General features: G+C 39.8%; 1 protein-coding gene across 7 annotated transcripts in view; it reads right to left on the reverse strand.

The window, feature by feature from the left end:
• Window positions 1-26,155, reverse strand: part of SPOCK3 (SPARC (osteonectin), cwcv and kazal like domains proteoglycan 3) — a 379,532-nt gene that overhangs the window by 66,750 nt on the left and 286,627 nt on the right. For all 7 annotated transcript variants that reach the window (XM_045020001.1, XM_045020004.1, XM_045020003.1 and 4 more), the window contains one exon: window positions 18,386-18,500. In XM_045020001.1, coding sequence (XP_044875936.1) covers window positions 18,386-18,500 — 115 coding nt within the window. The remainder of the gene's footprint in view (window positions 1-18,385; window positions 18,501-26,155) is intronic.

The following is a 26,155-nucleotide window of genomic DNA, read 5'->3' on the forward strand; positions in this document are numbered from 1 at the left end:
ATTCTTTTCATTTAGCAGTCAGCCAATTATAAAGGTGCTGCCATGCTAATGAGGCAGAACTTATAATTGGATATAACTGAGCAACTGTTGATGCTTTCCTGCAAGGTGGCTATAGCACTTGATCGAGCAGTATCAGCAGGAACAACAGTTAAAATGGATACCACAGCTAATTTCATGGATCTTGGTGCCTACAGGGAAGAAGCTGGTATTTTTTGCATGCGGGCTTTAATGTTTTATTTAGTAGATTTATGGCAAGCTAGGATAGTCTGTGGCTGGGATGTAAAATTTAGATATTATGGAAAAGAACAAAACTAATATTGTGTTCCAAGAAACACACAAATAGAACCATAGATGGCTAGTTACATGAAATCATTTACAACCAAACCACAGACTATTTATCCAATTATTCTATTCATGTACATGTCCATAACACACATTATCACAGGAGGGGAAGCAGTGGAGGGGCAAAAGTACATTATCTGAAGTTAGTTTTTTCTTAGCAAAAGTGACTAAGTGGCATCCAGGGTTCACCGGAAGGTTAGATCTTTCAGTGTACCATTGGATAAACACTGGCCACAAAAGTAGCATCTAAAGTGCATCAAAAATGTCATCCACCCACTTCAGTGGATGGGGAACTTGATGTGGCCAGTGGCAAAGGAGGACAGTGAGGGAGGAAGACATTCGCTGATGGACACCAGGTAGCTTCTCTCCACCTTGGAGTCTCTCAACCCATTGGTCAGTTGGGAGGTAGAGCTGCTGATTGGACAGCATTCCCCAACTCCCAGGATTTAAACTGGAGCATGGGCCAAGTAGAGCCTCTTTCAACTCCATGCCAGCCATGACCAGAGTACTCACTATTCCAGTAGCAGTCAGGAGGCAGAGGAGGAAAGCTAAGGATTTTGGAGCTCCTCCTCCTGGAGCAGAGTGGCTTCCCCAGCAGGGGGCTCTCTGCTCTACCACAGGGGTCAGACCCCTGTCCCACAGCAAGGGAGATCTGCCCACTACCAGAGCAGGATTGCCTTCAGGAAGGAATTCCAAGTTGGCTTCCCCCCATCCTGCCCTTCCAGCTGAAGGGGAGTGGCGAGACTAGCAGTGTGGTTGAAAGGATAAAATGAACAGTTCCCAGAGGTAAAAAAGACCTGAAATTTTGTTGATGGGTCTTGGGCTCATGAAATAGTGAGACATATTCTGGCTCGTGAGCCTAGGTCCCCACTCTTCTGCAGTCTCTGTCCTCCTTAAGGGGGCGGGAGATGGGGGGAGCAGTAGGACTCAGAAGAGTGAGCTGAATCCTGAGGGGAAGGCTGAGGAGAGCCTACCACAAGTTAGAGGTTATACAGTAGGAGCCCTATAATGCCTGCACTGGAACCACTCTTGGTATAGGAGAATATGGGTGATGGGTGGATAGAGCCCCTCATCTCTGTTTAAGTTTGATAAAAGTTGCAGCCTTCTGGTTAAAAAGCCATCCATGTGTGTCTCCTCATTTTGCCTCTGTGTCCAGGTCAATGTGACACTAACCAAAACACAACAAACACACCCAGACTTCAAAAGGGTCTATAGCTTGATGACATGAAAGGAATGATATGAGTTAAATATACCTTTTTATCGCTATTAATTAAAATATATTTCCAAAGTGGAGTAACTTGGATTAAGTCTAGCTTTAAAACAGGAGTTTTAAATCAAGATGCATCTCCCATTCTGTCCCACCTCAAGGTCTATTTAATGACAAGTAGTACCAGGGGGGGAAAAAAAAGGTTAACTGGATTTGCTAATTCATAAAGCAAATACATTATTCCATATGCTCCACAGACTGATATTTGACTAATACTTTTTTTTCTGTAGGGCTCCTAGCAGCAAACAAAATAAAACAAATACCCCCCCCATATCCCTCTTTTTTAAGAATAGCCACAAAATAGAAAGATTGGCAATTATGTTTTTGTGTAATAATCCAGCATGTAATTTGCTCATGAAGGAAATAAAAATGTGTAGAAGTGCTAATGTCAATAATCTGAGCCCTGGTCTACACTACAAATTGATGTTTGAGGAAACATCAAACATTGATGTTTGAGGAAATATGCATTCGGGGCTTGTCTGCACTTACAGCGCTGCAATGGTGTAGTTGCACCAGCTATAGTGCTTAATGAAGATGCTTCCTACACTGACAGGAGAACTTCTTCCATCGTCATAGATACTCCACCTCCCTGAGAGGCAGTAGCTGTGTCCTTCCTGTCTCCATAGCACCAGAAGTTTGGGTGCTCAAGGAGAATCCACACCCATGAGCAACATAGTTATACTATGTTGCTCATGGGTGTGGATTCTCCTTGAGCACCCAAACTTCTGGTGCTATGGAGACAGGAAGGACACAGCTACTGCCTCTCAGGGAGGTGGAGTATCTATGACGATGGAAGAAGTTCTCCTGTCAGTGTAGGAAGCATCTTCATTAAGCACTATAGCTGGTGCAACTACACCATTGCAGCGCTGTAAGTGCAGACAAGCCCCGAATGCATATTTCCTCAAAGAGCTAAGTAAATAAAGAAAGAGAGGCAGAGAAGATCCAAGCATATCTGAGCTACTTACCAGAAAAAATGGAAAAGCTGGTAAGATGGAGGCAGCATTAGCTTGAAAAAGATATTGTATTGTATACTGATATCTAGGAAGACCACCAGTGAGAAGGATGCATATGTACACACACACACACACACTCTCTTTCTCTCTCTCTCAGGCCCTGACCGTGCAAACATTTATGACTGTGAACATTAAGTCCTTTGACTTAATTTATGTGAATAAAGTTAAGCATATGTGCCCTTGTAAAATTGGGAGCTTCAAACAAAAAAGGGAGACTTGGGGGAGGGTACTAGTGAAGTATACAAGGCCAACAACAATATTGCTTTTGTATTTTCTTTGGCTCAAACCTTGAATAGTTTTTATTAAATAAAAATTTGTTTGCACTGGTTTGGTCAGCAGTACACCTGTTTTTTCCACACTAGTGATACAGTAAATTAATACCTTTTTTTAATTCCCCATGCTCATAAGCAGTTCTCTGGAATCAGAAGTGACATTTTGAACCTTGCATTTCACAGAACTCAATGGAATTTTGTAGAATTTGTTTTCAAGTACTTTAAGAGGCAGTTGGGTAACCAAGCAAGCTGAGAGCCTTTTCCTTATATAATGAGGCTTTGGCACATATGGATAAAAATGGTTGATAAACCTTAGCTCAAGTGGAAAATTAGCTTTGAATATGGAGGTTTGCTTTATAACAAACAAACATTTTTACTTTTTATAGCTTAACAAAAAATAACTACAAACAACTCAGATATGGGCAACATGTCCCTAGCAAATTCTTTTGTATGTGTTGAGCTGGCTTAATTAGCTACCACTCTTTATTTGTGCTAATTTTAATGTGGTAATAATAACAAATATTAGCAACAGCAAACAAACATTTTGCACTTATATAATCCCAGGAGCTCAAGGGGCTTTAAAAGAATTAATTAAGCCTTAGAACATTCATCACTTTGCCAATCATTGAAACATAGCATGGCACCTATATAAAACAGACAACAGCAACACCATAGTGGAAGGCAGGAAATGAAGAGTATATTAAAAAATAGTTAGGCAGAATTCTATATTGAAATTTGGCTACAAAAGAAGTGCCATGCAATCTTTAAATAGAAGAGGGTAAAACTGGTTTTACATCTCATCTGAAAGAAAGTCAGTGAAATGCAGTGCACTGGTCCATTACCAACTCAGAATACTGCTAAACCACCACCCCCACTTTCTGTAAGACATAGATCTACTATTAGAGTACTGGTCTGATTCAGGCTGCCCTGCTTACAAGATCTGGCATTATCATAGCACAAAATGACATGATTGTAATTCATGTAAATGACACAGTAACCTTTATGTTTCAAAAACCAGCCAGTGGAAGGAGGAGCAATTAACCTTGCTGAAAATAAAGACCCACCAGAAGCTATTTAACTTTGATAAACAAACATGTTCATATTAAAAATAAATTACATACTGACAATATAAAATACAGTACAAGTAAAAATAATGTTGCAGCCATCTCAGGAATGGAAACTGAAACATGACAGTGTTTTGTTAGCTTATTTAAAATGTAACATGACTACAGGACAATAATGCTGATTCAGATACTTACCACAGAATCCATACCTCTGCTTATTTAGTCTCAACAGAATGACTGACACACATTTACAAAGCCTATAATGAAACATAAGACTGTCAAAGCCCCCTTCATGTATATAATTAAGGCAATTATAACCATTATAATTGAATCCAACACCATTTAAATGGTCTGAAACATATTTAAGCTTCCAGTTTTATAATCCACACATCCTAAATTCTTAACTAAAGGAGGATCTTAGGACTTATCTAAACTAGTTTAGTATATGGAATCTTCATCTGGCCTTGCAGTGCCTAACAAGCTACCGTTTCACAACAACTTAGTGGCCTGGGGACTCCACTTCTGAAATTGCTTCACTAATTATCTAATATCCTAGATTAACATTATTGATATCAAATAATTACACAACATTAAAAAGCATTAACTATTTTCTTTCAACACAGCAATTTCTCTAATGTTCCCTCTTGCTCTGACACCACACATGCACACACTTGTACATGGATCCAATAACAAAAGAAAATTCATGTAGGAATAGAATTTTTTTCTCCTCAAAGAAAAATGTAATCACGAGATCTTTTGCTGTGAAACAAGAAAAAATCCATACACAATATATATAGAACATCAGCAGGCTAATCAGAACTTTCACAGTAAAATTCATATCATTGTCCTGTGCATGCATTTTCCTTTATAAACAGCAAGTCAGTAATCTTTAGCTAGTAAGGAAGCAGCTTTACATTTTAATATCCTAAATAACACCCCAGATATCTTGAGGTTTTATGTAATGTGAATTAAAGAGAGTGACTGCATCTGACCTGAAAAGTCAGAATTCTCAAAGAAGTTGGTGAATGTTTTGGAAAACTATTCAGTTAGACAGTATATTGGAGTGGTCTTATCAAAAGTATTTACATATTGTGGTGATCACACTGCCAATATAATAGATACTGTTATGCTGGAAGTTGGGTAGTTTCCAAGAGTAGGTCTTTGATTTATGGCCAGTAACAAATCTTGCTGAAGCTAGCCGGTGTGATAGCTGCCTTCCATTCAGACTAAATGAAAGACAAGTTAAATGCCCCATTATTTAGTAATAGCTGAAACAACAGAAGCCAACAACCAAATCTCAGACCAGCACGGCAAGACTGGAGTAGAAGCTAAGCTATATGACCAGAGGGTTTTTTCCTGAGGTCTGAACGCATACTCACAGGCTGAGTATTGTGTGGTGGAGCTGTGCGTATCTGAGTGTCAAAAGAAGCCAGAGAAGAGAGCAGAAAGCCAACAAGAGAAGCACGGGTAACCTGGCCCTTAGAGAAAGCCGAGAGAGAGAGAGAGAGAGTGTGTGAGTGTTTTTTGGGCAGAGTATTAGCTGGAAGGAGGTTTGGAACTGTGAGCAAAGAAACTGCCTTCTCTTGTTTCATTTCCACTGTGTTGAGAGAAACAGGAATTAGTGTACCTTCTTTATAAATCGTCAAGATTCCATCATGATACCAAATTCTGTCTTCAATTTCTCCTCCTAAGAGAAACAACCTGCAAGATCTGGAATATTGGCTAACCTCTCAGACTAAAAAGGTGTAACAATATTTGAAGACTACAAATTGATAAAAGGGAAAAAGAAACATACAGAATGTCAAAGAGCTTTGTAAAAAAATTTACATGCACAATATTCTCACTCTTTTAAAATTATTTCTTAATAAAAATGGCTTACGTTAAGCTTTAACTCCCACAAGTACTTACTGTGCATCCCACCGTCCCTATAAAATTCACTTGATCTTGTCAACATTACAAGAGTCCTCTTTTCACAAATTATTATTGAACAAGTTTTGGAAAAACTGTTTTTTTTCCCCACAAATATCTGATACAAATATCTTATATTTCAACTTATTTTCCCCTCTGATATATATTACTATCTGTTAATATCTGTTTCCCTACCCCATCACCCATCTACTTGAGTTCCCAATGTTAGTCATGTGCACAGTACAGGATTTACAGGAATTTTGCATTTATTTCTATGTTTCAGAGGAGTAAAAAGTCAATTGTCATTGCTCAACACATGTTATCTGCTCTTTTATATAATTAATTTCCCTCAACCCCCGATATGGTATAACTAGAATGTAACTAGAATGTTTCAGCTTCATTGTTTTATTTTATAAGAAGGATGGTTGTTTTCTACAAGACAGATATTTTACTGCCATTTCCTGTCCCTCACACTCAAGATCTACCCCTTCCCCCCCAAGAAGTGACGAAATCAGGAGATTTTCCATGATATTTTTTTTTTATCAATAGTTCATTTTTCAACAAAAATGTTTTGATCAGCTCTAGTTCTCAGTAAGTCTTTCTTAATATGGTATATTTTTTAAATAATTAAAACATATGCCTGTCAGGTTCTATATAGGAGGTCTGAAATTTCATCCACATAAAGCCACAGTACCCATGCCTATATGCAGGTGAAAGGCAATGGAGGTGAGAATAGATTTTGGGAGGTGAAATCCACTCATAGGCTGGGCCTATGGTACAGAGCAGTGCTACAATTTCCCAGTCCTCCAGTCTATGGCTACAACCCCTGTGCGTGAGTCTTGTACTATGTGTGTGGAGGTGGGGTGCTGTTTGATTATGTAAATATGGATCCCTTGGCTCACCTTCACTGAGCAACTTTGTCTTAATCTGCAGTATGTTAGGCTAGTACAGAGACACTTTTCTTCACGTGCAAGGGCTGTGGAAGCCTCTCTATTAGAAGCCCTAACATGGAATTTAAGTAGTGGATGGGTCTTTTGCTAGAATTCTGCATCTGGGTGAATTTCACCAAAGGATATCTGTGCAAAAACAAATATCTTTACTTCTGTGATTTCCAAGATATGGTTCAGAGACGCTATATTTTTATTCTGCTTAGAAATCTAAATGAGATTCATACAGAAAACTTTTGAACAGTGGGGGAATAAAAATGTCTTCATTAAAGTTTCCACTATTCCACAAACACTGAAGTAAATGTGTTGGCATGAATAGGAAATGGCATTCTTATATAAATACAATAATAAAACCGTATTGTACTAGCAATTTCCCTTTATATCATATCGCATTCCTACTGCAACATTGGTAATCAGTTTAAGATTACAAGTGAATATTACTGAGGGCTAGTCTACACTTACCGTCCGGGTCGACGCGGTGAGTTCGACTTCTCGGAGTTCGAACTATTGCGTCTGATCTAGACGCGATAGTTCGAACTCCGGAAGCGCCGCGGTCGACTCCGGTACTCCACCACTGCAAAAGGCGGTGGCGGAGTCGACCTTGGAGCCGCGGACTTCGATCCCGTGGCGTGTGGACGGGTAAGTAGTTCGAACTAGGGTACTTCGAGTTCAGCTACGCTATTCACGTAGCTGAACTTGCGTACCCTAGTTCGACCCCCGCCCTTAGTATAGACCTGCCCTGAGATTATTACTTCACTACTCTGTAAAAATGAATGTTAGTAATATAAAAATTACTAAAGCAATAAAATAATAATTTAACAATAGCAGTCTATATTACAGAACTATCATGCAGAAAATGGACTATGAAGCAGTTATAAAACTGAGGGAGAAAGAAGAGATTCTTTGTCAATATTATGGTCCAATATCCAGGCATAAGAATTTGAAATGAGGACACAAACAAAAACTGCCACAAAAGACCAACATTTTAAAAGTTCAAATGGTAAATGAGTGAATTAGTAAAGGCAAAAAATGTTTTGGTATATATGTGAAGGATTGAAATAGAAAAGTGAAGTTGAACTTATTTAAAATAAAATATTTTGCATAAATATGATACAAAGCAGAAATGTTAAAACAGACATTTACTGCTAAATTAATTTGAATTGGAAACAGAATTAGATTACTACTAATAAATTGCATTACTATAACTCTTTTCACTGTATCATATCATAGTACTTTATCAGCCTTATTGGACCAAGCTTCATCATCTCTCTGCAGACAGTGAAACTGAGTTACAGGTAGTACGAGGGTCTGATCCTTTTCCCACTGAAATCAACAGCAAAATGTCCATTGACTTCAGTGTACAGGATCAGGCTTGAAGGGAGCTAAGCAACCTATGGCACAGACAGGAAAAAAAAAATCCAGTCTTAACTCCCAGTTCTGTTCATTAGCCACAAGACCATCTACTGCAGATGCTGCTTGATGGTTAATTTCAGTATAAACTGCTTTACTGCTTTTAGTCAATATTGTGTTGTGAGACATCTTATGGTAATGAACTAAAAAACTGAAATGCAGTTAGAAAGAACAATGTAATAAAAAAAATGACCAAAACAAGGACTGATTCATCTAATAGTGTGTGAAAGGTTTCCAATAAGCAAACCTGACTTAATCCTGTTGCTTTTGAAAATGCCCACTCATTTATTGAGCCTCTTCTCCTAAGAAAGTTGACATCTGAAATGGCTATAGTTTCTCCATGCTGAAAATAAGTACTCCTCTCTTTGCCAATTTAATACACCTTTTTTTTGGAGGAAAGCCAGTATTATTTCCTATAATAGATTTACCAGTAATACAACACTACTTATGGAATTCCTATTTTGTGAAATATATTCAGAACTCTTGTAATTATATGAGTAGATTTGTGAATATAAAACCAGAACACGTCGTAACTTGAGAGCCTGCTTATTGAAGGGGTTCGTTTTTCTGGATTTGATGTCTCAATCTTGAATATACAATAAACATTTAAACATTTTTAGATGGGAATCTAGCCCATTTTCTTATATAAATAGCTTCACTTGGCCACCCCATAGCTAATCATTGATGTTATCAGGTTTGACTGGCCTGGTGTATATGGATTTCATTCCTGAAGTTAATTTTATAGAGAGAATAAAATGTACTGTTTGTCCTTGAAAGGTAATAATGTGAAGTAGTGATTAAGAGGTTATTGCAAGTGTTACTCTCATCCCTCGAATTGTACATTTGTGATTTTGGGAAACTGCTCTGCTTTCTCTTTTAATACAAACAGCGGAAAAAATGATTTATTTGGTATCCACACCTGTATGATGTAGCAGGATTTTAACTCATGTAGTAAGAAGATAGTGCCATGTGAATAAAAACAATGAGGATTTCTGGGAGTGCTGCTATGCAATTTGTTTAAAAACACTAATTACCTGTAATTGTTTTTTTAAGTAGCAATGTATACAGAACATAACAGGACCCACCTTGTTGTTAATCTAACTGTATTTGTGTTCACGTCAAGTTTTCCCATCTTTTGTTACCTAGGTAACCTAAAATAATGGTGCTCCTGGAATTTATATGCTAAAACTGCAATTAATAGAGTGACACTATTCAGCACATTATGGTGTCCCCCTGCCAGGCTTCCTACATTCATATGCTTAATGCCCCTCAAAACTTGCAATAGATGAAGACATTTTCAATATGACACTGCCTTTTGGCTTCACATTGGCAGACGAGTACTCTAAAAGAAAAAAATCACGACAGTGGTAGCAGTTGTCCAGGCTACATATGCATTCCTCCCTAGATGACAAATTAATGAAGACCCCTTTTTTTCAGGAAGCCTCTTACAATGCAAACTTTAGTTGACCTCTTACCAACAATCTTATTGGGGAGTTATTCAAAACAATCCCAAGATTGAACACTTTTCTTGGTGGCTAGTGAACGTGGGAGCTCTGTTCATTATTCATAAGGACATGGTTGGTCCATAAGAGGAGCACAACCTATATTCACCCATCCAGACCCCAGTCAACCAGGTAAGTCTTACAACTGCTGGGGATGGCAATGTAGTTAATAGGGACAATCTCATGGACAAGAACACTCCAGACCCCTCCTGTAGTCTCTCCTGACACTCAAAATGTCAGGATCTGGTGTCAATGCCAGATTCAGTAAGGATCTCATTATAGAGGTGGCAATCCTATGCACATCCCACTTACATGCCCCTCCAGTCTCAACAGTGGAATGAATGCAACCACATCCGATACTAAGTCTCCCTGACTTGGATGGAAACATTTATCCATGCTCAAAATATTTGGTCCAGACAGGAAAGAAAACACACCGGCCAATTACAACTTTGCACAGTAACTGACTTTGTGTACATCTAATATTAATTTATTCAGGCAGTGAGGCTGCAGTCACTCATATACACAAGACAAGGATGGGACCAGAAGCAAGTGTCTGCCTTGTAAGGGAGCTTCACTAGATTAAATAGGTGGAAAAGCACTTGGAGTCAACAAGTCAGTCATCTCCATTCAGAGTGGCTCAACTTTCAGTATTTCCCCCAGAGGCTTCTCTCTACAAGATTTTTCATGCTACAGCCTCTGCCTTCTTCTATCCATTCTCAGAGAGTTCTTCAAATATTGTTTGGTTGCAGAATACTGAGCGCTGCCATCTTGAACCTGTGTGCTTAACCTCCTGTCATTTAGAACTCCCTTGCCTCAAGTCTAGATTTCTGCAGAGAGTATATCACTCCAGAAGTTTACTTCATGTCAATATTATAAGCATTTGGCAATAGTTTTGTCCTGCTATGGAAGTTGTCAGATGGTTATAAACAGGATACTAAAAATCCATTTGCCACAGAAAAATGCAGAAAAAACAGAATTTGTGCTTTTACAGATAATCTTTAGTTTTTACATTTTGTGAAAAAATAACATACAGCGGCGGGGCTCTGGCTGTCAGTTTAAAAATTGTAAATATTTCAATAAAACAGTGTGTTCAACTGATACCTATATATATTATTGTTATAGAAACTAAAGTTCAGTGTGTCATTGTAATTGTGGAAAAATGTGGATTTTTACCTTTTTTTTTTTAAATAAATCAGAGCATTTTGTTCTTAACCACAGAAAACTAAGATCCCTCATTATAAATATGGTGGTATTCTGTAAAGGAAGTCCAACTAAAGAAATCTTCACAGCACGAGTCACATGAAAGGGGGACCGACCTATATTATAGACTGAGGTAAAAACTGCAGAAATCCAATGTAATTAAAACCTCAGAGCTCTTTACAACTCTGTTCCTGTCCATTTAATCACTTTTATCTCTTACTGCATTACCTCCACCCCAGTCAAAATACCAATGGCCAACATCAACTGGTCACTTCTCCATTTGAAGGTAGTGTATATTTACTTATCTAGGTAATGTGTGTACACACAATTTTGAATTTATATATATTTCAAAATTGTGTGTACACACATTCATATATATACATGAAGCAAATGTATTTTAAATTGCACATAATTAATTGTTTCCCTCATCATTTAGATATTGTGTGCTTTCATAGATTGTAAGCTTCTTGAGGTAGGACTACTGTCCTGTGTTTGTATAGCAAATAGGGATCTCGATCTGCATGATAGCTACAAAATAAAAGTATCAGTAAATAAATAATAAGCCCAAATTTGCTTTTGCTTGCCCACATTTTCCCCTCTCATGCCCTGCATTTATGCTGTTTGGTTATTATAATTTTCTTAGGGGTATGACAGCTGCCCTTGATATTCCTTTTTGTGAATGAATTGAAGCATTTAACAAACCCAGCCCAACACCTCCCCCGTCTTGTGCATGTCGGCTGGTATTGGACACATCAGAGAGGTTCTATACTCTATCCAACTCACAAAAGGAAGATTAATCTATTTTGGTACTTTTGAAATATATTAAGTATTCACTTTATTCCCACCTTCCTCCAAACCAGATGTGCCTTAGTCAAGTATGTACCCAAGTATGTATCCAGTAAGACCATCTCCTAATTTCAGAAACTTCCTGGTACATTATTTTTTGCTTAGGAGTGATGTCTCTGTATAATTACATATTTAGCTTCTCTCTTAGCTTTTATCCAGAGAACGATAATTGTCAATTTGTGGATCAAAAATAAATTAAAAATACAGCTCACTTCACTTAAAGTCTTCAGTATTCTTTTTCAGTTCTGCATATTATCAACTATCCACATATAACAATTTGTAGAAAATGACAAGGAGACCACAATTAATTGTAGAGGTTAATGTGGCATAAGGCTAGAGAGTGGGTCAGACACATTTTCAAAGGTAATTCCACTATAATTAGACCTGTCACATTGGTTGAACAATCACCAAAGTACAGAGACATGGCTTCGATAATCTTTAAAACGTCTTTTTACCTCCTTTTCAAATATGCTACATGAAAGAACTATAAGATAATATAGATGCTAAATGTAAGAAGAAAATGTTCAAAAATGTAATATTTGTAGCCTCAAAGGGGAGTTTGTTTGGTCAATGAAGAAGAAAAATATTCAGTTTCCTTTAAGTGTCACCCCCACTTTGGCTTGGAAGGGCATCATCTTAGCTGTGGGCTGGCTGGAGGGGCTCAGGTAAGCTACTGGTCACCTGCACACCAGGGAGATGGCCATATGCATGATCTGTCTTGTCAGATGGAACTCTTCCTCACTCCCAGATACCTATCTGAAGCCCAGGAGTTTCTGCTTGGTTATAGCCATCTTTGCAGGTGGTAGGCCACTCGAATCCACCCTTCCTGCAAATAAAGGTTTATCAAAAAGATGAGACAAGTTTGCTGACTTCATAGCCCATTGGCTAGTAGTTTAGGAGTACTGCCAGCAAATGAGACACAGATGTCCCCACTGTATGGAAATAGAGGTAGATTTCTTTATTCACTATTATTAAATAGGCAGTAGGATTGGAGGGTTGGAACATCCAAGAAGATATCTTTGCATTAACTACAAGCATGGACATCTTCAATTTCACACCCCAGGTAGTGCTCTTGGGAGGTATTTTGCACATGGGCAGCCCAAATTCATTACTAAAGGACAAATTAAGAGATGGAGGTTTTAAAGGGCACTGGATTATACTCTTTGTCCATGCAATAGGGTTTCCCTGAAGTGGGGGAGATTGGATGCCAGAGTTAGACTCGATAGCTGAATTTTATGCCCTGGGAACATCAGGTCTGTGATTTCCACTAGGGCAAGTGGTACTATTTGGATCTGGGAGGTCATAAAGATGTACTTCTGCAGTTCTTTCCCAGCCTAGTGGCAGTGACTACCTGCAAGCATGAAGTCAGGAGCAAGAGAAGCAATTCCGAAGAACAAACTAGACAATGGGTCCAGTTAATAACTGCTATTTCTTCAAATCACTCAGAGAATGAGGTGGATAGAAGTTAAGAATTGGTGCTGGGAAGCAGCTAAGAGCCTATTCAGGCTAGCTAAACCTCTAGAACTTTGGTTTCTGGCTAATTTTATCTTAATGCAAAGCAAAAAACACCTTGAGTATTGAGATGTATGTTCGGGTGTGGAGGAGTTTACTCAATTCCACCTGAATATAGGGGTGAGCCCTCTCAGAATGGAACACTACAACCTGTTGTGTCCTGGCTATTGGAGGGGCGGTCTCTACCAGGGCTACTAAGGAATTCAGCAAAAAATGATTTGGAAAGAACTTTGGAATGTAGGGATCTGCAAAGGGGAGAAGAGATCTGACACCATGACTCTCAAACCATAAAAACAAAACAAAAAACAAACAAAAAAACCAACAATGAAGATCTGACAAAAAGTCAGGAGTAATGTTCCACAGCTTCATCTGCTCAGTACTCCTGACAGTCTAACAAGTCAGGTAGGCTATCTGACAAACTGCCCTGCTTGACTGGCTGAGGAAGCTAGCAAGATGATTTCAAAGCCCAACAGCTCATTGGCTGCTCAATGAAGAGGCCCATGGATTCTCTGCCTCTTAGTCCCCATCTTTCTCCAAGCCTTGTTCTGGCTTTGCACCTTCATTGCTCCAGCCCAGTCCCCATCCTGCACTCAGCCTTGCACCTGCCTCAGAACCAGCCCTGCTCCTGCCTTCCCTGACTCCTGGTAATCCAGTTCTGAGCATTGGCTAAGATTCCCTGCACGGATTCTGTCGCGACCCTTAGCTCTGGCATTTGGACTCACAGCACTAGGTATGACAACCCCTCCAACCTCATTCCCCAACACAACATGAGTCACAGTATTATAAGAGTGTGAGGAGGCTGGGAATTGTCCAATCAAAGTAGTATAGATGGGCCTAGTGTTGAGGCTAGACAAGGACCTTATAAATGCCTACATATGTTTAAAAATAAAACAAAACAAAAACGAAATAAGCTTTGTAAAAAGGCAAAATCTATTTTAACATTCCAAAATCCAGAGGAATTAAGAAACCAAGGGGCTTGATCCTTTATCTCTGAAGTAAATGAAAGTTTTGTCATTGAAGTGAACACAGTGCAATGAAAGGAAATAGTAAAATTCGTAAGTATAGAAGGGTATGTCTACTCTAGAAATGTACGTCAACCTATATTAGGTCGACTTCCTGTGGTGGCGCTTGTCCACACTACCCTCCTTGGGTCAGTGGTGCGTATCCTCACCAGAAGCACTTCCACCAACCTAAGAAGGGCAATGTGGGGAGCTGAGAGCCTGGTCCCTGGGCACCTGGCTGTCCCACAGGCTCCTGGGCTCCCAGTGGGCTGCCACTCATCTCTCACTCCCCGTTCCCTGCTGGGAACAGGGAAAGCCACTGAGGGCTTTTCCCTGACCTGTTCCCTGCCAGGAGCCGAGAAACCTGCCTTGTCAATTTCTCAGCTCACCATGCTGAGAAATTGACAAGGCTGCCCAGCTCCCAGTGGGGAGGTTCAGGTTGCCAGGGCTTCTTGACCTGGCTCCCAGCTGAGTATGGGGTACATTTTCTCCCTGGCTCCAAGCTAGGAGTTGGGTCCAGCCACCCAGCTCTCCAGGGGAGCAGGTAGCAGTTGACTCCAGCTGTGATATATACAAGACAGTCAACAGCTGATGTAAGGGATGCAGTGTCTACACAGACACTGAGTTGCCAGAGCTACCCTGACATACACCTTATGCCTCTCATGGAGGTGGAGTTATGAGGTCAGAGTAGTAGGGCACTTACATCAGTGGTGGGAAGGCTGTAGTGTAGACACTGACATAATTAGGTCAACATAAGCTCCCTTAAGTCGACCTAACTTTGTAATGTAGACCAGTCCAAAGAAGTTTCCGCAACATAATTAAGTTGCAACAGACTACATGCTCCGTGACAAGAAAAATGCACCCAACAACAGACTGTCAATGTGAGTTAACATGGTAGTATTCACAGACTGGAGAGTACAAAATGAAACTGTACTGAACACAGAAAAGAGAAGGGATTCAAACAGGCATATACTGCCATTTAAGACTCACAGGGAAAAACTAGGGCAGCAGCAGCAGAAAAAAAAAGAAGCAAAATGAGTTAAAAGGGAGGAATGATATTTACAAATATATAAGTCAAATTATTCTAGTTCTACAGAACACATTTTTATCGGAATTAAATTCTTGTACACAGTTACATGAGAATCTATTAAAGAGACATAGAAGGGCTTTAATACAATAGCATTTGCATCATCTTCTCTACAATTCCACTATGAATTTGCTTAATTCCCCCTGAAGAAAATTCTGCTGATTATATTTTAAACTCAATTTGGCTGAACAGGAACATGAATTAAATTATGTCAAAGTAGCTAGTTGCCACAAACTGCATACTACATCACTAAATTAGCGTGCGAGCACATGCAGTTTGGTGAATTATGTAACATTAACTTTCAATACTGTTATTAAACTTATTTTTTCAATTCATGCCAAAAAAGTTGCTTGGTTTAATTTCTTAATTAAACAAACTATTTTGTAATCGAGCTATCTACAGTGTAATTATCAGAGGGGTAGCCATGTTAGTCTGGATTTGTAAAAAGTGACAGAGTTCTGTGGCACCTTATAGACTAACAGACGTAGTGGAGCATAAGCTTTTGTGGGTGAATACCCACTTCGTCAGATGCATGTAATTATATTTCCCATACTTATATTCTTGAGGATCCGTATTCTATTCTTTTTAATATTGCAGATGCATGACAAAACACTCCCAACCATTTCAACATGATCTCTAGATTACTCTTTGTTGATCAAAGCACAGATGAGCTTTGTTAGAAAACATCGAGGGGGGCTAACACACACAGTGTACTACTGCTGGAGCATTATGAACTTCTGATGTAAATGACAGCTGAAATACGAGCAATGATACTCAACCTACTTTCACATTTTTCATGTCTCCTGGCCTTTGGCACTGAAAAGAAATGACATTCACATTTTTATGTACTGCTGATCTGCAGCTGTAAGAAAACCTTGTACTCTGTTTGTCCTCACAATCTGGCAGGACAGAATTAGTTTAAATTCTCACTGCCTTTTCCCTCTACTCAACTGAACATAAATGATCTTTATCCCCGGACAGGGTAAGTCTTTAGGAATAGTTCATACCTAAGAGTACTAATTAAAAAACAGTTCCATCTTGTTGAAGCTGCTTACTTGTACCTATAATTTATTTTCAGTATTTAATTTTAGTATTAATAGTAGGCTGTGACTGAAAAATTCACTCATCCAGGACAAGTAGGAATTTAGATCAGATGAATGGGCTGGAAGGGAGGCAGGAAGCAGAGGGCTGAGTGCTACTACTACTTTATTTTAGGCATAGGTACTGGAAATAGAAGTGATAGGGGTGCTGCTACATCGCCTAGCTTGAAGTAGTTTCCATCATACACAGGGTTTACAGTTTGGTTCAATAGCTTTCAGCATCCCCAATGTACAAATTGTTCCAGCACCCCTGATTGTAGGGAAGATGGGGGCCAGGGGCAGAGGTACTACATGCAGAGGTGAAAATGGCCTCCCAGAGTGAAGCCTCTCATTTAATTCTCCACTTAATGCCTACTGGTGGGCAAGCAGGAAGCAGGTAGCCAGGCAGGGTCATCTCTCTTCCACGCATGGGGGAGTCCCTGGTCTATACTCAGAAATAGCCCTGAATCAGCAATTAGTTACCAGTGATTGGTACCGCTGAACCATGCAGGGACTTGCACCAATTAAGCTAATTGAGGTTTACCCCTGCTTCAGTATTTTTCACCTGAGCTACTAGGATGAGTAGATGTTGCGGAATTTTGTAAAGCCCTGATAACAGGTACTAAACTGCAACTAAAAATTAATGTAATTAAAAAACTCTGATGCCTTATTGTAGTGCAGCAGTTTACACTACAGACAGTATTTATATAACAATTAGTGATGTTATTGCAGAAAAAACCAGTGGCATAAGTGATGTGTTAGCACAGTTTTGTAATTGGTTGCGTGTGCATGCACATGTATCCGTGTTCATTGTGGTTACTTAAACTCATTGCCTAAAATTAACTAATCCAATATTTATTTTAAACTATAAGAAAAATGTACTTAAACAGCAGCTAACTTTTACAATGGAGGTGATAAGAATTCTCTACACAATAATTTAAAATAGCCCATGAAAGTTAATAAATTAGCCTCAGAAAGTACTGATATAATAATATACACCAAAGACCATAAATGCTATTTGTTTTTTCTTTATAATGTTGCCAGAGAAAAATATCTTCAAAACACCAGTATTCATATATTCCACTGAGGAAAAATGGCATTTATACACAAAGAGGTTCTTTAAATGTAGAGCAAGGAAGACAAAGTCCCAGGCTCTAGCTGTGCTGCATTTGGCACACTTAGGAGGTGTGTGCGCAAAGGTGGATTTAAACAACCTTTCTGTGCCTCCCAACTCTGAGGTCATGCATCTAGCAGCCACTAGAGCAAACTCCTGCTGTTCTATAATTTACACCAGCTTCATGCAGCCATGATGGGCTGTTCCAGCACCCAGGAATCAGTAGAATCTAGAAGCGGTTGGCCACAAAGCCTTTTTACCCACTGCGCGAGGGGCTGAGAAGCAGCACAAAGAAACCAAATTCTCTGCTGACCCAAATTTCACAAAAATACTGTGCACCTGGTTCACAAAGCCATTAATCTCTTTTCATTCAGTTCTCACATACAAGCTCACCTTTTCCATGATGCCCTCTAGTTGTCAGTACATAACAACAATACAATTGCTGCTACTTATTACTCAAGAATATTTTTTTTAAATTAAGTTACTTCCCACCGTGGATTCTTTAGTGCATCTTTGTTTTCTTGACCTTTAGAGTGAAAGCAGTTTAGAGCAAGGACTGTGTTTTTCTGTGTGTTTTATACAGTGCTAAGCATGGTGTGTTGAACAATAATACAAATATCAACAATGGTTTTACACTATAGTTTGTGCTGAAAAATACTGTCTTCTACTCTAGCTGTTATTTCAAAACCCAGTGTAAGAAAAAAATCTCATTTTTCTTTAGAATAATCACCATTTACTGCTGTGCTCGTCCATTAATTAAAATCATATTCCTCTCTAAAAATACTCCGTTAAAAAATAAAACACAAATTGCCTTTACTTACCCCTCTGACCATTTTTGCCTATACTTGTGGGATTATCTGAAGGGCAAGGGCAACGTCCTTCACACTTCACAGAAATCAGTTTTCCTGAGACACATGCTTGAAATTCTAGTTTGCACTGTAATAAGAGAATGATGAGAATTAACGTAAATATATTTTATAATATAAATTCCAGTTAAAATTGAAAATTTTAAAGGACCTTTTGTAGTCATTCATCACTTCTTGTTCTTTGTGGTTACAAATGCTAGATAAATATGTGTACAGTATATATTACCTTTGCACTTTACAGTTTGAATTAAAGATGGAAACAAGCTGCAATGTTCTGTCCTCTAATTTCAGGTGGTGGTTTTTTTATGCTTATCTCTATTAATAATGCATTTGTTTAATTACATAGATTCAGTAATATGTACACAATCCACCTTCACGTACAACACTCATGCTGTGAAGACACTAACTATGGGCCAGGCTGTGAATCACTATAATATAGCTCAGGTATCGGCAACATTTGGCTCGTGGCCTGCCAGGGTAGACCCCCTGGTGGGCCAGGCCGGTTTGTTTACCTGCCCCATCCACAAGTTCGGCTGATCGCGGCTCCCACTGGCTGCAGTTCGCTGCTCCAGGCCAATGAGGGCTGTGGGAAGCGGCAGCCAGCACGTCCCTCAGCCTGTGCCGCTTCCCGCTGCCCCCATTGGCCTGGGATAGCAAACCGTGACCAATGGGAGCCGCAATTGGCTGAACCTGCGGACGCAGCAGGTAAACAAACCAGCCTGGCTGGAAGAGTGCTTACCGTGGTGGGCTGCGTGCCAAAGGTTGCTGATCCCTGATGTAGCTACACAGGAGAGTAAAGGGAAATAAGCCCCTTCCTACTTTGTGCAGCCATATTAGTATGGCTCCCTAAATCATAGTTCCAGGCAAGGAAGACTAGATTAAGAGTGCCACTGATATTGTAAAAATGGTGCCTGTCCAGATTTTCCATTATTTGTCTTACATATTGCAACACCCAGTTACAGGTATGACAAAATCCCTATGTTATGTCAAAGTTCTGAAGATACAGTAAACTACTGACACCAACTCAGTAGATTTATTTAAAGTTCTGTAAAGATATAGTATTTTCTTCTGTTATGCTTCATGCATAGAGAATACATGTGGGTGCTCAGACTATTGATTCTACCTGTTCTGTATATGTTAATGATCAATAAGATAGCAAGGACAGCAATAGGAATCTATTTATAGTGTTTAACAATTCATACATTTCTATTAGTAACACAATAACCTACTCAAAATAAAGCCAGTATGTCATAGACAATACAATTTAATGTATTCCACATAGCAACACTTTCAGTTGGGCTCTATCTTCTACAATACAAAACTAAGTTGAAGGTTGCTTAGTTCTGATTTGTATACAATGTGTGTAAAACATGCTAAAAAATTAAGGACATTCCAACATTAACAACACTAAAACAAAAACCAGAAATGTAATTTCAAAAAAAGAAAGTAACATGGACAATACATACAGGTGGATAAAAATAAAATGATCATTGTTTTTCTAATTAAAAAGTTAAACTCTTCTATATAGCTAGAAAAAAAATAAGGCCACACTGATCCCATGAACCTCTTCAAACAAAGATCCGTTCTTGATTTTGGTCTGTAGGACCATCCGTAGGACGGTTTCACAGTCTGATACTAGGAACAAATCTGTAGTCACCTAGTAAGCAGCTTTTGTGGGGTGAAAGAAGCAGAAGGAAAAGAAGATGAGAGAGAGTATTTAGCCTTCCAGTAGATGGATGGAAGACTTCCCTCTGCTCAGTCAGGTGAAGGAGATACAACCCCAATGTTTTTTATTTCAGAGGGTAAGTTCAAATGGCAAAGAAAAACAGGAGGAATTTTCTGAGGCATAAGCCAAAGTCAGAGAAAGTTACCAGAAGTCTATTCTTACACTCCCTGACTCATCTTCTATTTGGTTTAGTTCCAGCTGAACCAAACTACATTACCCGAGTGGCTAGGTTCTCTGGCATTCTCTATAGTGACTGCTGACACTGCTTGGAAAGGGCTTTGACTTTCTCTTGCTAACTTCCTTTAAGGTAAGGGGTAGGAAGATGGCAACTTGGGGGAGCATAGGTATTTGTTGGAATGTGGGCCAGTGGGAACAGCAGCAGCTCAGGTTGTAAACTCGGTCTGTTATTTCCAGACACAAAAGTATTCAAACTCAGCCTCATCTCATGTTGATTTTTGTCAACTCTCTATACACCTGGTCTTTTCAATTCTGTCACATAACTGTTCCCAGTGTTCATAGAGCAGGACAAACTGGAATGTTATTTTACAGAAATATATGAGAAAAGCACCCCGGAAGAAGACTGTTAGAGGAGATGAAAGAAACGGATCTCAGAATTTTTGATTTTATGCTCAGCACTGCACAGATTCACAGGCAGTGGATTTTGGTGGAGGGGAAGGAGAGAGAGGGATGAGGGACAATTGGATCCTCATCTCTTGCAGTCCTGAGCAAGAGCCAGACACCCCATACTTGTGCTCAGATCAAGGTCTACACAAACCCAGAGCTCACAGCAGCAACTAATCTCTCAGAAAAGATCAGGAAGAGACCAAAACATGCCCTCTCCCTTCTCTGCAACAGCAAGCAAAGCTAGCTTGGCATTGAAAGAAACTCATCCTTTTTAAAGGGCACAACTGCAGGCTTACTTGTCCTGTGCTTCCTCGAGCACTGGAAGGTATCTGCTTCTGGGAGTTCCTACTGAGGCTGTGCAACTCTCTACTATTCCAATGCAGAGATGGCATAGAACACATTATATTGTCCATAATGGTGGGTGAGAAAGTGTGGAAAGTTGCCACATAGTAAATTTAATACACATTTCTGTGCAAAATTTGCATTTTTTCATTTTTTAAATCTTGGAGATTCTTGTTGTTCCAGCTTAATTAAACAACTACAAAGACTTGTGCATGTGTCTAATACCACTGTCTTTAATGGCACTACCCACTTAGAATTAGGCATGTGCATAATTCTCTGCAGAGCCTAAATTAGACTTACTGTTTAAAATCATGATAAAATGCAAAAGGTTGTAATTCAAATAGTGTAAAATACAGAAGATTTCATTTGTTAAGAGGTTTTTTTTTGTGTGTGTGTCGTCTTCTGGTCAGAGATTTTAATGGGTGCCAAGACTTCGGTGTGCTCCATTCAAATAGGTACATGTTTTTAAATAAATTATTTTATTATATTAATAAAAATGCTCATCTAACATAATTAGAACTTGGGTCAGGGCTCTGAATTGCTGTACATTTAGTTCTTTTCATTAATGTTATTTAACCACTCCACTTCTATTCACAGTAATAATGTGGCTGTTCAGCATCTTGACAGATGAAAGTAGACGAGACAAAGTCAGTCTATGAGTGGCACTTATTAAATGACAAACCTTCTCACAGTGGCTACAGATCCACTCACCAGATGGAAGTTGAAGCATACTCTGCTTCTTATGTTGCCTGCAGACCTCAGCCTGGTCTCTCTGATGGCTCTTCAAGGTGATGGCACCATTCTTAACCTGGCTTCTCCAAACTGAATGATTTTGGGCAGGTTTCTCCCAGTTGTCAGAGGGATGCTGAATTTCTTGAGGTCTTGCTTCATCTTGTTGCTGTATGGGAGCTTTGGTCTTCCTCTGCATCGTGGGTGGTTCTTACGATGGCCACGGAGCACAGCCTTCATCAGACAATCCTGAGGCATGCACTCCATGTGTCTCAATCAGTGAAGCCTGTGAATGTCCAGCATAGTCTGCACAGACTGCAGGCTGGCTCTCTCAAGGATCTCATTATTGGTGATCTGTTGTTTCCAAGTAACTCCGAGGATTTTTCTAAGACAGTGGAGGTGGAAACTGTTCAATCTCCTTGCCTGCTTGGAGTAGGTGACTCAGTTTTCACATCCATAAAGGAGGGTACTGAGGACACAAGCTTGATAAACCAGACACCTTTGTGTTCAGGCTTAGCAATTTGTTGTTTCAAACACATAAGGTAAGTTTGCTAAAGGTAACATAAGCTTTGCAGATTCTACATCAAGTTCCCTATCAAGGTTATGTGAGCTGGTAATAATTGAGCCAAGATAGCAGAAGTGATCCATGTTGTCCAGAGCTTCATTATTGACAAGGTACCAACATTCCACCTAAAATCTAACGACTATTTTCTTGATACTGGTTACCATGCCAAACTTGGTGCATGCATCAAAATACTTGTTCATCATGACCTGCAGTTCATCAGATAATTTAGACATGAATGCAACATCATCTGCAAAAAGAAAATCCTGAACAGTAAGCTGGGTGACGTGCCTTCTGTGCTGGAATCATCTGATGTTAAACAAGCTGTTGGCCATCCTCAATTGAATTAGATCCCAGACTGATCATTTTCAAAGGCATACTTAAGAAGAATAGAGAAGATACCAAAGCTAGTGGGCGCTAAGACACAGCCTTGCTTCATACCAGCATCAATACTAAACTTGGATGATATTTCATTTTCATATTGGATGGTTGCCTTCATTCCCTTGTGGAACTCTTGAATAGGGAAAGCACCTTTTGTGGACAGCTAATTTTCAACAGGATCTTATAGATGGCATTCCTGCTAACCATGTCAAAGGACATTTGTAGGTCAATGAATGCTACATAGAGAGGTGCCTGTTGTGCATGGCTTTTTTCTTGCAAACAAGCGCAATATGAAGGACGTGTCAGTCATGGAGCATTCATCTCTGAACTATCTTTGCATCTTTCAGTTCCTGGAGTATATGGCTTTCTTTCCAACAGGTGCAGAGAAGTGCATAGATGTCACTTGCAAACTTTCTCCCCCTTGCCTTTAGGAGCTCGGGAGGTAATTGGTCATTGCCTGCTGCTTGCTTTTCCAGTTGCAATCTCTTTGATAGCCTTCTCTACTTCTTCAAGAGTCTGTATTTGGTCCAGCTCCTGCACTGTTGGAAGCTGGGAAATGGCAGCTAAGGCAGTATCACAGACAATGTCATTCTTTCAATAGAGTTCTTTGTAATCCTCAGTCCGTTGGTCAAGCTGTTTTTGCCTGTCAGTCAATATGGTACCATCTTTTGCTTTCATGTTTTTGTTCTTTTACAAAGTGGACCAAGTACCCCTTCAATTCTATTATAGGTACTATGAAGGTCCCTCTTTCAAAACAGATCTGAATAATTCTGCATAGGTTTTACCAATATTTCTGGGCATATTCTCTGGTGCATTCTGAACCACAGCCTTAGCCTCCTTAAACTTGAGAGTTCTGAGCTTGATTGGTTGTTGAAGTAGACTTAGGAGAGCTTGCTTTTTCTTTTCTATAAGTGGGAGCAGCAGATGTTCAGATGCTGCAAACCAGTCAATGTTTTTTATTAGTTGTTCCAAGGACATCCTTGACAGCAGCCAGCATCTTATTCTTAAAATTTTCTCACAAGGTGTCAGAATCAGGTTGATCATTTTTAAAAACAAGCTCAAGTGCACATTGGCAATTTGTACAAGTGTCAGAATCCTTCATATTAGTGATGTTGAGGTTTACCTTTTGGCTTCACAGAACAGATCTTTTTAAGGATGTAATTGGAGCTTGGCCCTAACAACAGCATGATCAGTGTCGCAATCAGCACTATGCATTGATTGAACATATAATATATCGTGAATGTTTCTGGGATGGATCAGGATAAGGTTAAACTTATGCCATGATCCTGAGAAACGGTGCCTCCATGTGACCTTGCTGCAGCTGCTGATGGCAAAATAGGCGTTTGAGACTATAATCTCACAAGAGGCACAAAGCTAGCCATTTTTGAAGAGGCTACCTGTGCTGTGTTTACCAATGATGTGTCCCCAGTGCTCCAAATCCTCACCCCCACACGTATTGAAATCACCGAGAAGAGCGAGTCTGCTTTTTGTGGGGACATTCTCAACTATTTGTTCTAGCTGAGAACAAAACTCATCTTTTTGTTGTTTGGAATAATCAAGTGTTGGGTTTTTTTTAATTGGACAGAAGAGTCAGGATTCTCAAGTTCATGTTCACATCCAGCCGCATGATCCTCTCACTGATAGGTACTGGAAGGGTATATGCACTGAGGACAGACTTCTTGACAGGAAATCCAACGCTACCTATCCTTGGTTCATTGTCAGGTTTCCCAGACCAACAGAAGTGATAATTTACTTCATCTAGTGATCCAATTTCCAAAAGCCTTGTCTCACTGAAGGCTGCAATATCAATGCTGAACTGATGAAGTTCGCTATCAATTATGACTGTTTTCCGAAGTTCATAGTCTTCAAGGTCAAGTCCAGTTAACACAGTGCAAATGTTCCAACAAACAATGATTAGTTTAGAGCCGTAAAAGAAGAAGGAACAAAGAAGCTTCTTTATCCCACCTTTTCTAGGGTCTTTCCCAGATTGGTGCAAGGAGCTGCTTGGACAACTGAGCTGCTGCCAAAGGTCTGAGTCCTTCCCTATCAGAACAAGCAACCATCGAGCACAGACTCTTGATGTGCACACCTAAGCAAAATAAAGAAGGAAGGGATTGCCAAAGGCCCTTCACCTTCTCTCCTGGCAGGAACTATAGAACTCCAATGGCAAGACAAAGGTCAAGACCAGGGGTGGTCAAACTTATTGACCCTCCGAAGCACACACAACAATCTTCAGAAGTTCGAGAGCCGGGGGCACGCCTGTTGGGACTTGGAGTTTCAGCCCCACGGGAGGTGCCTGACGGGGCTCAGGGCTTCAGCCCTGCTCCTTCCCTGAGACCCTCCTTCCTGATGGGCAGAAGCCCACATACCTCACCATCCTTCTGCATGGCAGAAGTCCTGAGCTTCTCCACCCTGGTCTGGTATGTGGAGAATGTGGGGTAGGGTGGGGAGCTCCATGAACCACACTTTAATGGTAAAAGAACCACATGTGGCTCACAAACCACAGTTTGGCCACCTCTGGTCAAGATGATTGGGATAAGCCTGCTGCAGCTTCTAGCCAGAACACTACTCTGAGTTGAAAAAAGCACCCACACAGCCACAACTGCCCCATTTCTGGATGGGTATTGTCCCAAAACTGTGGATACAGTTGGCCACCAAAAACTCAGGCTCATCCACCTTTCTGGGGACATTTTCTTCATCCATGGGTTTCCTCTATTCCACCCATAGGCACTCCATTGGACCTTCTCAAGGGGATAAAGGTTTATTAACCAGTGCCAATCACCCACTGTTGCGTCGCTGGCTACACAGTCTACATATTCAGTGGTAAATCCCACAAAAGGATTCAATTCTGCTTAAATTCTAAGGAACATATTCTTCCCTAATTTTCACTTTCTGTAGTCATGGACAAATACAAATAGTGAGTACAAAGTGGGTGCACAACACTTCCAGTATTTTCACTCAGGTTTGTGCTAGAATTTTACTCTCACTCTACACTAAATTTGCTGCGATGTACATAAATAATAAGGCAAAATCAGGCCCTACATCTCCAGTAGTCCACAAGAAACATGGTGTCTTCACGAATCAAAAAATGAATCAATATGCATCCAGATATACAGTGCTGCCACTAAACTGATGTTATGAAGATGATTTAAATTCTTGTCCAAATCTCTTTTCCTTGCTCCATAGGCTAGCTAGGGACAGAAATCCTGCAAAGACAATCCGTTGAGACCCAAGGAGGTCAGAGTTCCTTGCTTCCTTTTCAATCACCTATCTTTGGACAATACAAAATGCAAATACAATGCTTGAAAAACTCCTAAGGAGTGCTTGATGCAATGGAAAGTGTGAGGATAGATTGCAAGAG

The sequence above is a fragment of the Mauremys mutica genome, chromosome 5 (assembly GCF_020497125.1).
Source record: "Mauremys mutica isolate MM-2020 ecotype Southern chromosome 5, ASM2049712v1, whole genome shotgun sequence".
NCBI lineage: Eukaryota > Metazoa > Chordata > Testudines > Geoemydidae > Mauremys > Mauremys mutica.